This window comes from Camellia sinensis, chromosome 4, assembly GCF_055761805.1.
Source record: "Camellia sinensis isolate YWXY chromosome 4, ASM5576180v1, whole genome shotgun sequence".
Classification (NCBI taxonomy): domain Eukaryota; kingdom Viridiplantae; phylum Streptophyta; class Magnoliopsida; order Ericales; family Theaceae; genus Camellia; species Camellia sinensis.
The window spans coordinates 23,781,109-23,798,494 of NC_138964.1; the positions used below are offsets into that span (position 1 = coordinate 23,781,109).

General features: G+C 35.0%; 3 protein-coding genes across 3 annotated transcripts; 2 read left to right on the plus strand and 1 right to left on the minus strand.

Annotated features, from left to right (window-relative positions):
• Positions 1-1,490: 1,490 nt before the first annotated feature.
• On the plus strand, positions 1,491-2,645 carry LOC114317701 (L10-interacting MYB domain-containing protein). The gene is made up of 2 exons (XM_028264458.2): positions 1,491-1,883; positions 1,989-2,645. Exons 1-2 carry the CDS (start codon positions 1,491-1,493, stop codon positions 2,643-2,645), a joined length of 1,050 nt encoding a protein of 349 aa, XP_028120259.2.
• Positions 2,646-3,545: 900 nt separating this feature from the next.
• Positions 3,546-5,009, plus strand: LOC114317700 (uncharacterized). Its single transcript, XM_028264457.2, has 3 exons — positions 3,546-4,094; positions 4,204-4,435; positions 4,528-5,009. Exons 1-3 carry the CDS (start codon positions 3,546-3,548, stop codon positions 5,007-5,009), a joined length of 1,263 nt encoding a protein of 420 aa, XP_028120258.2.
• Positions 5,010-10,102: 5,093 nt separating this feature from the next.
• On the minus strand, positions 10,103-14,397 carry LOC114266514 (anthocyanidin 3-O-galactosyltransferase F3GT1-like). Its single transcript, XM_082924455.1, has 2 exons — positions 13,636-14,397; positions 10,103-11,254 (listed from the first exon to the last, which is right to left on the minus strand). The coding sequence occupies exons 1-2, from the start codon at positions 14,123-14,125 to the stop codon at positions 10,377-10,379; spliced, it is 1,368 nt and encodes a 455-aa protein (XP_082780581.1). The 5' UTR covers positions 14,126-14,397; the 3' UTR covers positions 10,103-10,376.
• Positions 14,398-17,386: the final 2,989 nt, after the last annotated feature.

Genomic DNA, 17,386 nt, shown 5'->3' on the forward strand with positions numbered 1-17,386 from the left:
AACGAACAAAATCTATTACTTGGTGGTTTGTTTTATTTTTCTTTTCTTCAAAATTTTAAGTTAGTTATCTTACATCCTCAACTTTTCCTCCTTATGTTACATCTCTTATTGAAGCTACCATGCCAAATGATATTGCAGTAATTTGATGAAGTTTGAAAAGTTTGGTTGACAAAGAGTGTGGTTTTTGTCTGCACAAACCTTAAAACCATTATTTTTATAAGCTCTAAACCATTTAAGAGATCAAATGTTATCCTGCAATTAGAAAACAGTGGAACTTCATAAGATGAGTATGTGTCATCCTGCAATTAGAAAACAATTGCTTCAAATAGTTTAAAAATCTTATACTCCATTCCCTTTTTATTTTTTCGGGAAAAGCTGATGTTGAAATTGGTCCTTATGCTCCCAACTAGTTCTTTCAATTTTTTGTCATATGGTGGATGTGGTAGTACTATTGGGAAGTGCAAAGATGGCTTGCATGTTTCCATTTTTCACATGAATTGAGGAAATGGTATAACAGCCAAAAAAGCCACGAATTTCATTTTCAAATTATCTGTATTAGGTGTTCTCTACATGTAATAAGTCACAAGTTGTCCATGGGTTACATTTTTCCGACACCCATATGATGACACATGCATCTAGGGTTTAAGAAACACATCCATTGACATTTCTTGTTCCACACCACTATAAGGAGACATGTTAACATTTCTTATTCCACTACACACCACAGAAATGGCTTCCTCGATGTCAACTGCCACTTCTTCATGGCCACGAAGGATGTGTGCATGTGGCTTTGGACACTGCTTTGTAAAGATTTCTAGATCTAACAAAAACCCAGGTCGTGCATACTATGTTTGCCCTAGTCCAACGGTGCGTATTACCGCTATTCAATGCATGTACTCATGTACTTGTCATTTACGGTTATGTCATAAATAAATGACTCTAACTACTAAACTTGTGTATGCCAAAAATGTGTTTCATGGGTAGGTTGGTGTGACGAGTTTCGCGGAGAAAGGGTTGCTAATGACCTCCCTCCGAATGACGTCGATCTGGGGTTACGTAGTGACGTTGATCGCATAGATCAGAGCCTACGTTTGCTTTGGACAGTCGTCAGTGCGTTGAGCGTCATAGTGATTGCCTTGTTGTTTCGTATGTGAGTCATGCTCATTTTGTGGGTTTCTGTATTATTTTCAAGACCGGACACCCTGACGTTGGACGTAGTTATATGTGTAACTTGCGTATTATGCCTCTTTCACTGTATTTCACATGTCGATGTAATGCATTATGAACTTTTGTATGACTGTATGTATGTTCATATTCAACAAACCTTATTTTTTGTTGTCTACGACCACTGCTACGTTGCTGTACTGTAAAGAAATTAACTAATTGGATTGCATGCGTTGTTGTATTGCTACTTCTATACATGTAATGAATTGTCTTGTGCTGTATGCTCATTTTCTTGTGAACTACACTTATGACCCACTCGTAGTGTGATGGCAACCACTCGTACTTCACCCCGTACCCCTTCAAAAACACATGGCAAGGGTGTGACATCAAGCCAAAAGTCACCTGTCCACAAATGCACTTGGGATAGTGACAACACTAAGCTGTACCTACAACTTGTCCTTGGTGAAATGAAGAAAGGTAACCGACAACTATGTGCCTTATCTAGCACTGGGTGTAAGAATATTGCCAACAAGTTCTATGAGAAAACCGGAATGCGACATTCGGCCAAACAAATTAAAAACAAATATGACAATCTGAAAAAAGATTGGGTTGCTTGGAAAAAGTTGCAAGATGCTAGTCAAGGCTTCACAGGAATAGGATATGACCAGGCCACGGGTTTGTTCACAGCACCTGAGCATTGGTGGCCGAAAATGGAAGCGGTATGACGTACTTTACTTTTCCAAATAATAGCTGCCTTCTTCATTTTGTTGTTTACAAAGTAATTGTTGTTGGGTTGCTTGACATTTTTTTTTTAACTCTGTTAGATGAACCACCGATGTGCAAAGTTCAAGACAAAGCCCTTGGAGCACTTGGAGCTTATGGAAATGGTGTACTCGGGTGCTTCTGCAACAGGAAAACATGCATGGACCCCAACTGAAATCCGTGATGATGATGTGGTCGCCAATGATGCAGACGCTGACAGTGGCATGGCATCTCTTAGTGATGGCACACCACCTATTACTGTGCCTGATAGAGGCGCCGAAAACGTGGTCGATTCTTCGTTATTTGATGATACTCCCCCACAGTCCACTGCAGATGGATCAGCCAACGCAAAGCGTCGAAAGAGGGCAGCCCCTAGTACAGTGGCCAGTAGCATGGACAACCTTGTTGAGGTTGTTAGCAAACAAAGCAGGGAGCTGAAAGTCACCCAATATGTTGTGACAGGAAGGGGCGAGAACACTGTTGGGGATTGTCTTGCGAGGCTTATGAATGTTTCAGGATTGGAGCTGGGTGGTCCGTTATTTTCGTTTGCATGCTCGCTAATGGATTCACCGGACAACCGCGACGTCATGATGGGCCTCCCCGTTGATTGCATTGTTGCGTGGTTAAAAGAGAAGCGTGCCATATGTCATCCAACTGTTGTCAGTGGAACCCGCGGTGTATCTCTATTTGGGCGAGATGGGGTGCTTGACCTTAATTAAAGCTTGGAAGGAACAAGTGCAATGTTATTCCCTTTGTGCTTTTTTTTTTTTTTTTTTTCTGTTCTTATTTACTTGTTTCACATGAACTTGGGATATGTTTATTTATTTTCTTTATTTTTGTGTTTCCTATTATGGTGTGTAAAACCCAGCTGTTATGCAGTGTTGAACGTTAAACACGTTTGAATGGTAGGTGTGTGACCATTCCAAAAATTAGGAGCTTATGCATGGACAGTAGAGTATGATCATTTTTTTTTAGTTACAATTTTTTTATTTTTTTTAACTTTTGTTTTGCTTATTTACTTATGTTTCTGAACTTGGGATGTTTTTATTTATAAGCTTTTTTTCTATTTTTTTAATTTTTTCCATTTGTTATGCGTTTCCCATAAAAAAAAAAAAAAAAAACAGACATGTTCTCAATTAAAAAATTAATATAAATCCAAAAACTGAAACCTATTTGTACATGCTGACTGCAATTGGAATCTTATACTTTTTGTAAAAGTTATGTGAATTGATATTTCTGCTAAAGGGGGATACAGTTGCCCATGTGATGGTGTACAAATACTTGGCCAAGTTATTCACGTGCCCACAGGAATGAATTTGTAGTTAGGGAAGCCTCCCTATTTATTTGTACACAGGGGTGTCCAATACATGCGCATCACAAGAGTAAGCAATTTCAGTGGCAATTCAGATATTCACACTTCAGCTGACGTCCCCTAGTGAAGGTGTGTTCTTGTTATTCAAATTTGATTCCAATAGGCTTGCATGGTTGCAAGAGTAACATACGTTACGCATTTGAATCACCTCTTTTTTTTTATTTGTTTTTGTTTTTTTTTTTTGTGTTTTTGTTTTTGTTTTTTTTTTTTTTTTTGTGTTCTTGGTTGAATTTGTTATACAGCATCAATGGATCCGCAAGAGGGTAGTAGCGCGGGTGGTGTGTGCAATGGCCAAATTAATACGTGGATACGCGAGACAATCGGGGAGATGGAAATGACAACATCAATGATTTGGCTAGAAATTGCACGCGTGGCCAATGAGTACGCATACGTTGACAGGACTCCATTTCACACATCTGCATTGACTGGGAGATTATGGATGCAGGAGATGCTTACAGGTCGAGAAGAAGCGTTTCAGCGTAATTTTAGGATGCCAAGGGATGTGTTCATAAAATTGTGTAACACATTAGTAGCCGATTTTGGTCTCGAACTCCCGCAGCGTCCGCATGGTATTGATGTAGTTGAGAGTGTGGGGATGTTTATATACGTGTTGCGAGGCTTCCCAAGTTGGGATATTGAAGACCGCTTCCAACACTCAGGGGAGACAGTGTGGCGTCATTTTAAGCGTGTACTTAGAGCAATGAAGGAATTTACACGAGCCCACTGTCGACCGACAAGGCCTCAAAATAGTAGACATCCATACTTGGAGTCGCAACCAAAATATTTGCCATTCAGGGTGAGGTGTAACACGTTCGTTAATTTTCCATGTGTCAAAATAGTTGTGTATGTCCAAAATGTAATGTTACTAGTCACTTATGGCATGTTTGCATTATATGAGCATGCAGGACTGTATTGGGGCGTTGGATGGGACGCATGTGGAGGCAAATTTGAATCCGCGTGAGGCACCGCCATATTTTGGTCGTAAAGGACGACACACGCAAAATATCCTTGCAGTTTGCGATTTTGACTTGTGTTTTACGTTCATCTCCTGCGACTGGGAGGGTAGTATGCATGACAGTAGAGTATTTAACGAAGTTACCGAAGATCCGGTGAAAAAATTTCCACACCCAGTAGAAGGTAAAATGAAGTGGCACTGTTCAATATCATGACTGATTTATTGTCTTGTTATTAACATTTGTTACTAATTAAAATTATTTGGACACACACAGGAAAGTATTACCTTGTTGATGCAGGGTACAAGAATCAGAAAGGCTTTCTTGCACCGTTTAAAGGATGTCGGTATCACCAAGAACGGTTCCGTGTGACTGGACGAGCACGCAACGCGAACGAAGTTTTTAACACAGTGCACTCCTCATTAAGGAGTGCAATTGAACGTACATTCGGAGTGTGGAAAGCACGCTGGGGTTTTCTACATAACATGCCTCGGTATGATTTTGGGAAAGTGCAAGTGCCATTGGTTGGGGCTTCAATGGCACTACATAATTTCATACGCCGCAACTCAAACGAAGATGAAGCATTCAACAGGGTTGCTAATGCGGAACATTTTATTTTTAGCGACATGCCCAACGCAGCGGGTGTTGGTGATGATGATGAGCTTGACCCAGTGGGTGATGATGATATAGAAATGAACGAATTTAGAAAATCTATTAGAAATGTGTTGGTGCAAAATCGCCGTGAGCTACGGCTGTAATCAATCTTTATGAATAATATATACGGTTACATATGAGGAGTTATTTTGGGCTAGGGAAGCTTTTTTTTTTTTTTTTTTGTTAATATTTTTATGAGTTATATATACAATTTTTATTTTTTAAAATTATTTATTTATTTATTTTTAATTTACATACGAGGTGTTACTTCTGTTTTGAAACCCATTTGGGAAGCTGGAAGCTGAATATCATAAGACAAATGTTTTTTTTTTTTTTTTAATTTTTTATCCTTGGTGAATTTTTATACAATTTGTATTTTTATTTTTAAGGAAGACATTTAAAGGTAAAAATGAAATATCAAAACATTTTTTATTTTATTTTATATAAAAAAAAAAAAAAAGAAAAACCGTTGCATATCCATGAGATGAGTATGTGACAGTACAAGGAGCTAGAGCATGTGAAATTGTGGAAGTTGCAAATGAGAAGGGGGTATTTTGGTCATTTTACACTATGCCATGATGATATGGCAACATAAAAAATTATTAACTAAAAAAGTCAAAAAGTCACTTTTTACCAACTTCCCAAATCATTTGTCTAAAAAAGTTAAAAGCTTGGTTAAAAGTCAAAAAGTCACTTTTTACCATCTTCCGAAAACAACCCTAAGTAGTCAAAAAGAAAAAAAAAACAAATACAGGGCAATTTCGGTAAACTAAATAAAGAGAAGAACATAAGGACAAAAACGAGCCACATGAACACTGAAAGGAAAAATAACTGAATTCCATTGAAGGGCCTGGAACAATACAGTCCTGATAGCCAGCTCTAATAGAACTGTTCTAAGAGGTGTGTGTATGGATTGAGTGATTTGGAGAGAAAAAGAAAAGAAATTGAAAGAAATATATTTCTCTTACTTGTTTGGATAACTTAAATGAAGAGAAATGAGAAGAAATAAAGAGAAATGGAGAGAAACTCATTTCTCTTATAAGTCTCATTTTCAAACTTCCCAAAAGTGGAGAGATCGAGAGAGAAAAAAAGCCACTATTTTCATAATACTATTTTTGTTCCTATAAAAATAAAAGAAATAAAATGATTGAAAATATAAAAATGTTATTTTAGTAATATAACATAAATAATTTCTTTTCTTTTCTCTTAATGAAATCTAACCAAATAAGAAGGAGAGAAATCACAATCATTTCTTTTATTTTATTTTCTCTTATAATTTAAATAATTATTTCTTTTCTTTTCTCCCCTAAGTTTCCAAACAAGTGAGTTGCCATTATGTATATTAAAATAAAAAGAAAAGATAAAGATAAAACATAGAAAGAAACAAGATAATTTAATTCTTTTTAGAGGTGTTAATCATTTTTCAGAACAATAAAGTCAGACTTGAAAAGAGAGCTGATTCAGAGGTTTTTTTTTTTAAAAAAAAGAGGACTACCCAACTCTAATGAATTGAAAATGTGAAGAAAAAAAGAAAAAAAACACAAATACAACTTTCACATCATAGTGGGCTAGCTTATTAAAACTCTCTCTAAGTTGTTTGAAATGTTCTAAATAAATGTATTTTTGAACTTTTTATAAAATATAAGTTGGGTTTGAAATGATGTGATAAAAAAGTGATATAACTTAAATAAAATGATACGACTTAAATAAAATAATAATTTTTTAATTTTTTTAAAAGATGTCAAACCTAACCTTATTATTTCAAAACATTTTTGGACTTGAAAACAGAGGGTATTTCCGACAGAAATGGGCAAAAAAACAATCGACATTAACCCAAAGCAATTCTTATAGTATAAGATATATATAATATAGATGCACGTGCTTCAGCTACCACCACGCCACTTCCAAACCCAACCACCATTCTCCCATGCGTTGAAGGCCAAGCCTAGGCAACCAAAACCCAGCCAACACCCAACCACCATTCTCCCATGCGTTGAAGGCCAAGCCTGGGCAACCAAAACCCAGCCAACACTGAGAATTTTTTTTGTTTTTTAATAGTTAATAAGATTAAATATTATATTTAAATTGTAATTATTTTTTTTTTTCTTACACTCATCAAATCAACTATCAAAAAAAAGCCAATCAATTTCTTAAATATAACATTTTTAATCAGACTAAAATAGTTAAAAACTAAAAAGCCAATTAAAATAATTAACTTCCTAAACGAGCCCACTATAAGGTTTGATTTGGTTTATTGAAATGAATTAAAATAAAATGTAACAATAATTTATTTAATTTTTTTATTACATGATTATTCACTTATAATAGTAAATAATTATTAAATTTGTAATACATTATTTATTATTTTTTTAATAAACTAAACATGAAAATAGATATTTGTGTGAAATATTCATACTACTACGTTTAATTCTAATGAACCAAACATTATATAAAGCCGTGTTTGGTTTGGAAATTTGGGAAGGAATTTGGAAATGAAAAGAGAAAAGGTATGTGAAACTAGATAAAATGTAGGTACATTTTATTCACATTTTACTTAATTTTTCTCTTTTCCTTTCTAAATTCCTCCTCAAATCTCTCAACCAAACACAGCATAAGTGTACTACTGTTACAATAGTTGGTGGTAGATTCCCTTCAGTCCATAATTTGAATTAAACAACGTTGCTTGGGCCTATTAGACTCATCACAAGTCCTATTTTAATAATTTAAAATATTTATTTTATCAAATATCTTGTATATATCATTCATATAAATAAATAGATATGATAATTGTAGACTATCCAATTTACAGCTTTTGTCTGCGTATTAAAAAATGGACGACTGTGTACTGCCCATACAGAGTGATTAATGTTCTCTGACTAAATTAAATTTCATTTACTTAAAAAAGAAAATTCTCTAATTTTATGGACATTGGTGATTGTTTATTTCTAGGATGAGAAGTTTTTGTATGTTAATAGGGTATTACGTAGCATTATTTTTCACTATTTATAAATGTATATCTTTTATTATTTTTCAAATAATCAATGTAAATGTAATGGATTCTACTGTTAAAGTCAATCACAATAGTAGAGGATATCACATGACATATACCTTATCCGCATACAAAATTACTCGAACCACAAAATTTCATAACATAACTTTTAAAAAATCATTCCTCAAAACATTTACAAATTTAATCAAAAAAAATTATAACTTTCCTATAATATTTAATTTTTTTTATTTTTTCATTTTTTATTAAATGCAAGTTGCAGATTTCTAAACAATCATCTAAACCATTCTCTTGTGTAAAATGATTAAATATTGTTTAAGTGCCGTTTGGTAATACTTACGTTTTCAGTTTTCTATTTATATTTATAAAAATTTTAAAAATTTAAATAAAAACTTGTTTGATAAATTTTTGATTTATAAATCAGTGGTCTCAGTTTATAAATTTAGTCAAAAAATATAAACTCAAAAAATGTGTTTCCATTTTGAATTTTCAAATTTTTTTTTACCATCCAACACTAGCCACCACCTGCCACCAATTTCCACCACCATCTTCCGCCACCACCTGCCACCACCCACCCCCCACCACTACCTGCCACCACTACAACCGCCCGCCGCCCGCCACCTACTCGCCACCACCACTCACCAGCCACCTGCCACCACCATCCATCATCCGCCACCACCAGCCACCCACCACCACCAACCACCAGCCACTTGCCACCCACCCGCCACCACCCGCCACCCACCTGCCACCACCACCCACTACCCACCACCACCACCACCCACTCGCTACCACTCGCCACCGTCACCCACCCACCCATCACCACCACCACCCGCCATCTGCCACCCACCTGCCACCATCACCCACCACCCACTCGCTACCACCCACCACTCGCTACCGTCACCCACCCACTCACCACCACCACCTGTCACCTACCCGCCACCACCGATCACCACCCGCCATCTGCCACGCACCTGTCACCACCACCCACTTGCTGCCACCTATCACCCGCCACCGTCACCTACCCACCCACCATCACCACACGCCACTACCACTGACCACCACCTGCCATCCGCCACACACTTGCCACCACCACCCGCCACCACCGCCACCCGCTCGCTACCACCCACCACCCGCCACCGTCACCCACCCACCCACCACCACCACACGTCACCACCACCCACCATCCGCCACCCACCTGCCTCCACCACCTACCACCCGCCACCGCCACCGCCACCCACCACCCGCCACCGCCATCGCCACCACCACCATCACTCGCTACCACTCACCACCGTCACCCATCCACCCACCCACCACCACCACCCACCACTCGCTACCCACCACCCACCGTCACTACTTTCCACTATCGTCTTCTGCCGCTACTTGCCACTACTTGCCATTTCGCACTCTTTTGTATATTTTTAAATTTTTTTAAATATTTTGTCAATTACTAAACACGTTTGTAGTTTATGTTTTTCTAAAAATAAATAAAAATCAATTTATAAAATTTTTGTAAATATAAATTAAAAACATAAGCGTTACCAAACAGACCCTTAATGTTTGAGGAAGACTTTTTTTTTTTTTTTTGTAATTACGAATATGAAAGATATTATATCAATCTAACCACTATCCCAATAACAACTAGCCCAACAACCAATCACCAAGTCTAAACCCAACAAATACCACCAATTACATACAACCCATAATGAAAGAAAAAATAATTGATTATTTACATGGAAATTTCATAAACTATTGAAAAGTAATAGACTTTTTAAATTATAAAAACGTACAAATACATCCCCTAAACTATTGAGAAATATCGTTTTACCTTCTAAACTATAAAAATGTACAAATCGACCCCCTACTATTGGCGTGTTTCACTTTAACCCCTTCCGTTAGAAGATCAAATTGTATGCTTTTATAATTTATGAGACAAAGTGATATTTTTCAATGTTCATTTGTACATTTTCATAATTTAGAGGTCAAAATAATATTTTTCAACAGTTTAGGAGTCTTCATTTAAATAATCCAATAAACATCATAAATATCAAATTCTTCTCCATAGGAATTGAATTCACAATCTTACACCACAAAATAATACTACATCATAACTACTAGGTTATGACATAACTATTAACTTCATCGGAATAGTTCGTAACTAAAACCACAAAAAGTTATAACAACGCCGCCACAAAGTCTTGTAACAAATCATATCACAAATCTCCATAATCAAAAAACCACAAATTTTGGTGTCTAATTATTAAACCTCAAAGCTCTATTTTGTTTGTAATACAAACTTTTGGAGCTTATACCATAAAGATTCTGACCCATTATTATTACAAACTCCATAACTAATAATCATATGAAGATGATGATGATGATAGAATGAACACCTCTAATACAATACAATAGTTTCTCCCAAAAGCAAAATAGTAATAATGCCCCAAGTAAGTTCTTCCAAGCATTTTCAAAGGTTGAGGCCTGTAATCACCTCTGGCAGAGTATTGAAATTTTGAGATGAGCTCCCATTAGGTCCAATAGACTTGAGAGCAAGCTCTTTGAAGTGACCAATTTGTGCCTTCAGTTTTCTCCCTTTTTCGTGCAACAAAACTAGCTCGAGGGCATTCACTGTCCCATTTTTTGTGAAGACTCCACCCTCAACTCTAACACCGATTTTCCACACATTTTCCAACATCAATGTGTTGATATGTTGATCCCCAAAGAACGGCCTAGATATCATTGGTACACTAGCTGCAATGCTCTCCAACACCGAGGTCCACCCACAATGAGTCATGAAAACCCCGGTTGAAGCATGTGCCAAAATTTGTACCTGTGGTGCCCACGCCACGACTTGCCCTTGCTCGCTTGTATGTTTCAAGAATCCTTCTGGTAAATGCTCTTTCAAGTCGTCTCCCAAGGACCAAAGAAATGGAGTACCGGTTGCTTCTAATGCTTCAGCCAATGCCACCACCTCATTAGGTGTCAATTTCGCTACCGTTCCAAAGCCAATGTATGCTACAGACTCGGGTTTTTGCTTGTCTAGCCACGATATGCAGCCATACTTGTCTGAATACGATGATGTTAGGTTTGAAGGATTAAAGGGGCCGACATTGAGGAATTTGGAGGGCTTGGATTTAAGGTCTTTGTTGATTTCGGGCTCTATTTCCTCAAAGGAATTGATTACAACAGCTGTTGATTTAGGCAATGCATGTCCCATTTTATGCAGCATGATTGAGAAAGGTGACTCTAAGTTCCCAAACAGGATTCCACCGGGCAAGTCGCCGAGACGTAGCTCTGGAAGTCCTGGGATGAATTTCAAGATTTCATTTTCACGTCCTACGATGCCTGTGATTGAATCAATATTAAGTTGTTTATAAGATGAATAAAAAAAATAGTTAAATCAAATAATATTGCTCTGTTTTGGCACAAAATCAGCTGAAAATAGGATCATAGTGACATGACCTTACGCTAATAAAAAAAAAGTAACTAACATAACCTTATAAGGCTTCCAACAAATTTATAATAAAAATAAAATAAAATTTCATTTCATTTGTAGGACAAATAATTTGGATTGTAACTAATATCATTGAAACATAAACGAATACTACTTTGGTTGTAACCAAAAACCACCATAATGATTGTAACAAATATAATATTGAAATAAAATTAAATATTATAATGAGAGACAATTAATATTAAATTAAATTATAACTTCTATATGAACACCTAAAAAGTTAAGCATTGTTTGGTTTAGTTTTTAATTTAACTTTTGGATTGAAAAATCCAAACACTTGTTTGGCTTACAATCTTTCAAAATTGTTTTTTTTTTCTCTCTCATCTCACCTTTTCTGTTTTCTTTTTTTTTCTTAAATATATATATATATATATATATATATAAATCAATCACTTTTTTTCTATTATCTCATATCCATGTCCTACTCTACTACCCATGTAATTTGAGGGCATCCAGTGAACAGTTTGGATTCATATTTTCTGACTCATAATAAATAAATAAAAAATTAAAAGAAGTCATAACCAAAGCCTCAAAATAATATCAAAATTAAAAAAAAAGTTTGGTCCTAACTAAAAAAACCAATATAATTAAAGAAGAATGTGGTATAAAATATGTATAGTAGAATTCTCCAATATTTCTAAGTTACCCAAAAGTGTTTAACGTGCGCATTACAAAAAAAGTCAAAAGTCAGATGTCAAACAAAAATGTCTTATTTCTTCATCTTTTTCATCTATACCCCTGACTAAAGCTATAATTATACACATAACTAAAAATTTAGTTAAATACACACATTATTTTGCATATAATTAATACCCATTTAGTAATACATATATTTTAGTTAACATATTATTACAAAAATTAAATTATAAATTAGTTTAGTATTTGACTTATATTTAAGTTTAATCGAGCTAATATTTTAATTACATTTGAAATTAGGTGAAAATTTAACAAAGAAAGAGTATTAACGAAGGAGAGAGAGAGAGAGAGAGTAAATAAGAGTAGCAAGAAACAAAAATAGTTTGACCTTAATAATTTGTATTTTAGTCCAAAATCATATAAAATAAACACTCTCAATCTACTATTTAAACATAAGAGATTTAGACTGAAGGTTACTGTTGGGCCTCATGGGCTTACCATAGGTTTGTTTCAACAATTTGATCCGTTCATTTTCTTTCAAATTTTATGTATAGATCATCCACAAAAAAAAGTGAATGAATGATCCATATCTATAAAATTATAGATATTATGATCCATTTCCAAAATTATAGATATTATTTTTTAAAAGACAAATATAGTAAAATTATATAGCCATGATTATTAAATTAATATAATTTTGTATGAATAATTTAAATATAAAATTTTATAAAATAAATAGTTTAAATTATCAAAACGAGAAATGTGATGTACCTGACAATATCCAACTCGACTAGAGAAAAACTAGACAGTGAAATAGAAAAGACCCAAACCAAAAGCTTTGAAGTAAATTTTGCATTCAGCATCATAGTATGCACTCTACCCCCAATATGAATAGGCGATAAAATATATGATAAAAAATAATGTACCCCTAACCGAATTTTTCAATAAGCTATATACATACAAGATACAGAGGTTCTATTTATGTGACATTATTTTTAGAAATATTAAAATAAATAAACTTATAACGGGAGAGAGAATTGAAGTATTGGCATCTAGTAGTAATTTTAAGGACAAGTTAACGGTAGTCCTAGTTTTTATCCTTATATTATCAATGGACTTAATTTTAATTTTTAATTTTATGTCAATTTGATCAAATTGATAAAGTCATTGAAATTTTTGACAAAAAATAATCATTAATGCTGTGTTTGGTTACGGGATTTGGGGAGAGATTTGGAAAGGGAAAGGGAAAAAGTGTGTGAAAGTAGGTGAAATATAGGCATGTTTTATTTACATTTCACCTACCTTTTCCATTTCCCTTTTCAAATTCCTCCCCAAATCCCTCAACCAAACACAGCATAAGGGGATTGATTGATTAAAGTCAATCCACTGAATTAAATAAATTTATAATTTTACTTCTAGAAATATAGTATATATTAGTTATTTACATATTTTGCATAAATAATACTAATAATAAATTTATGATCAAAATCAAGTCAATTAAAATTATAAGGATCAAAGTAACACAAAATCATATAGAGACTATTAGTTTAATTTGTCATAATTTTAATTTTCATACCATGGATTCCAACAGTCCCCCTAATGAGATCAGTGTGGCAATGGGTTGACAGGGAGCATGCAGCCGACGTCCAAAGTGGAACCCACGGAACTCGCATCTCCTCCGCCATGTCGCCGGAAAACCACAGAAAAGCATCCGCCACCAAGCAGCTAATCCTCCGCCCGGTCTCCTCCTTCGCCACCACCATAGCTCTCTTAAAGTTCTCCTCCGCCACCTTCAAAAACAAGTTAATGTCCTCCTGATGCTTCCCCGCCAACACATACCCATCTGGTACTCCATCCGAAACATGGCAAGCTTTTATGTTCTCAGGGATTGGCGACGATGAGAGTAAATACTGAATAGACTTTGCAGTGCTATAAAAAGAGAAGGTCACGTTGGGAGCCGCGGTGGCTAGACGGCGGACGAGGCCGAGGATTAGGACGGGGTGGGAGGAAAATGGGAAGACGAGGACGGCAGCGTGTCGGTCCGGTGATGAGTTGGTGATTGGCATGGTGTGTTGGATTGGTTTAAGGTTAGGAATGGTGATAGGCTTTGGGGGTTTTGATTAAAAGGAAGAGGGAAATGAGCAAGGTTGTTAAGATCGCGATCCGGATCGTAGGATCGTTCTCATTATACTCTATTCGATCCGGATCGTACATTGGATCGACCCCAGAGCAGGATCGTGGTGGGATCGACGGGATTGGTAGGATCGCATCTGGATCGCGACTCCATGCGATCCAGATTTGAAGCATTTTCTGGGCAACTTAAAGGCCAAATCGGGACCTAAAATGAGAGAAGCAAAGCAGATTAGGGCAAACGAAGAAAGAAGACTGACCTGGGGAAAGAGATTCAATCATTCAACATCAAATGAAGCCTGACCTGGGCAAACGACTCTAGGTACGCTGCTTTCTCTTCTTCTTCTTCTCCCTCTCTCTTCTTCGCTGCGACTCCACTCCAGGTGTCTGCTGCTCTGTTTTTTTTTCTTCGAATTCGAAGACTCTTCTTCTTTCTTCGCTGCTCAGCAGCTCTTCTTTCTTTCTTCATTGATCTGATCTCTCCTTCTTTCTTCAATGAATCACTTCTTTCCTTCGGTGATTTTTTTTTTTTTTTGGGCTCTTATTTATTTATTTTATTTTTGGTTCTGATTTATTTATTTATTTATTTTGATTCTGAGTGAATCTTTAATAGGATATTTAATTATTTAATTTATTTTTGGTTCTGATTTATTTATTTTATTTTTGGTTCTGATTTATTTATTTATTTATTTATTTTTGATTCTGAGTGAATCTTTAATAGGATATTTAATTATTTAATTTATTTTTGGTTCTGATTTATTTATTTTATTTTTGGTTCTAATTTATTTATTTATTTATTTTTGGTTCTGAGTGAATCTTTAATAGGATATTTAATTATTTAAGAGTAACCACTGAATGAAACAGAGCATATAATTGAATCAGTGCTTCAGAGCAATTGTTGAATCAAATTCAAGTAACCAAAATAAAGATTCAGAGCATTTGTTGCATTTAAGAGTTGTTATATTTCTTTTGGGGGCTTATTCTATATATATTTTGATATTATTATTTAGTCATATAAAAATTATTGTATTTTTTTATCATTTTAGTAGGATCTTACGATTCTCGATCCGATCCTACGATCCGATCCGATCCGACAGACCTCTAAAACGATCCCGTGTAGGATCCCGATCTTAACAACCTTGGAAATGAGAATGGTGGTTGGGAAGTGGCTTGGGGGTTGCTGGGTTGCATGAATGAGAGAGAGAGAAAGAGAGAGTGATTTGTGTTTGTATTTGTATTTAAAGAGGATAAACAAAACAAGGTGAGATGTGGGAATGGGGAGTTGGACTTGGAAGGGGGTTGGCACGAAGACAACTCCGGTCACAGAAAGGCAGATTGTTTTCTTGTAGTGGAAACAGTGGAATGGGTTGGTTTGGAAAATGATTTATTTTGTGGCCCTTTTTTGGATTGTGGTTAAAATATGAGATGAAAGTAGAAAAAGTGTTAGGAAATGGTTTTTTAAATTTTTTTATGAAAAAAATGCTTAAAAAATATAGAAATAAAAATAAAATTTAATTTTTTTTTCTGACTTTTATTTATTTATTTGGCTAAAATCTATTCTTTCTTAACGATCTTAACATAGTAAAAATCATATTAAAAAGGAGAAATAACAAATTAGTCATACTGTTGAAAAACAATTACAGTTTCATGGTAAATTTTATAAATTATAATAATTAAAGTTATAAACTTTTTAATAAATCTGTATTTATTTTGAGAAAAGTACCACTTATTTTTGTAATTTCCTTTATTAAGTTTAGAAAAAAAATATAAATTAACGATAAAATTTATAAACTTTAATAATTAAAATGTTATACTTTTTTATAATTCTGTAATTTTTTATTTTTTTTTTCACTCTTACCCTTGAATTTTAATACACTTCAAGAAAATACACCTTTGGCGACTAAATTTTTAGTCGTCAAAGGTCCTTTTTTAGTCGCCAAAGGTCGAATTTTCACTTTTCCCGACAAAAACTTTTAGTCGCCACTGTTGTCGCGAATTCATGGTCGCCCATTCCTTTGGCGACTAAAAACCTGTTAGTCGCCAATTCACAGGTCTTCAGCGACGAATTTTTTTGTCGCCAAATGCAATTCCATTTTTTGAAATCATACATTTAGCGACTAAATTTTTAGTCGCCAATAGTAATTTTTTTTATTTATTATTTAAACATTTCCCGACTAAGATTTTCGTAGCCAAAAGGTATACCTTTCGGCGACCAACGCCTTTAGTCGCCAAAACCATATTTCAAAAAAAAAAAATATTGCCTCTGCTGGATGTCCCAAGGTTCGAACCTGTGTTCCCAACTTGCACCCCACTACACCTTCCCAAGGATTGCTCCCCCACTACGCCACTCCCAATTCATATGAATATTATTGCAACAAATATTATTTATATACTATATTCACTGGCATTAATACAAAATTGTATATATGAAAATAATTTTTTTTATTTAATATATTTTATGTAAAAAATAAAATATTTACAAAAAAAAATAGGGTAAGCACTTTTGGCGACTAAAGTCAGTTTTAGTCGGCAAAACCTCTACTTTTAGCTACTAATTTTTTTTAGTAGCCAAAAACAGCCACTTTTGGCGACTAAAGTCAGGTTTAGTAGCCAAAACTCCTCCTTTTAGCTACTAATTTTTTTTAGTAGCCAAAAACAGCACTTTTGGCGACTAAAGTCGGGTTTAGTAGCCAAAACTCCTCCTTTTAGCTACTAATTTTTTTTTAGTAGCCAAAAACAGCCACTTTTGGCGACTAAAGTCAGGTTTAGTAGCCAAAACTCCTCCTTTTAGCTACTAATTTTTTTTAGTAGCCAAAAACAGCACTTTTGGCGACTAAAGTCGGGTTTAGTCGGCAAAACCCCTCCTTTTAGCTACTAATTTTTTTTAGTAGCAAAAAATCTGCACTTTTGGCGACTAAACTGAATTTTAGTCGCCAAAACCCTTACTTTTGGCTACGAAATTGATTTTAGTCGCCAATAACTATGCATTTGGCTACTAAATTGTCTTAGTCGCCAAAAGTGTTCACTTTTGGCGACTAATTCCATTTTAGTCGCCGATTGTCCTACTTTCAGCGACGAAAATTCATTTTTTAGTCGCCAAAGCTCGATTTTCTTGTAGTGATAGCCTTAGCCATGATGACGAAAAAAGGTTGAATAACAATATACAAATTAAAAAAAGAAAAATTACTCATAAATCT

What these genes read in the sequence shown, in the direction of transcription:
- LOC114317701 (XM_028264458.2), top strand. Translation starts at nt 1,491, where the DNA reads ATGGCAACCACTCGTACTTCACCCCGTACCCCTTCAAAAACACATGGC. An exon ending in GGTGGCCGAAAATGGAAGCG is followed by an intron (nt 1,884 to 1,988) that starts GTATGACGTACT and finishes TAACTCTGTTAG; the next exon opens with ATGAACCACCGATGTGCAAA.
- LOC114317700 (XM_028264457.2), top strand. Translation starts at nt 3,546, where the DNA reads ATGGATCCGCAAGAGGGTAGTAGCGCGGGTGGTGTGTGCAATGGCCAA. An exon ending in CAAAATATTTGCCATTCAGG is followed by an intron (nt 4,095 to 4,203) that starts GTGAGGTGTAAC and finishes ATGAGCATGCAG; the next exon opens with GACTGTATTGGGGCGTTGGA. An exon ending in ATTTCCACACCCAGTAGAAG is followed by an intron (nt 4,436 to 4,527) that starts GTAAAATGAAGT and finishes GGACACACACAG; the next exon opens with GAAAGTATTACCTTGTTGAT.
- LOC114266514 (XM_082924455.1), bottom strand. Translation starts at nt 14,125, where the DNA reads ATGCCAATCACCAACTCATCACCGGACCGACACGCTGCCGTCCTCGTC. An exon ending in GGGGACTGTTGGAATCCATG is followed by an intron (nt 11,255 to 13,635) that starts GTATGAAAATTA and finishes ATTCAATCACAG; the next exon opens with GCATCGTAGGACGTGAAAAT.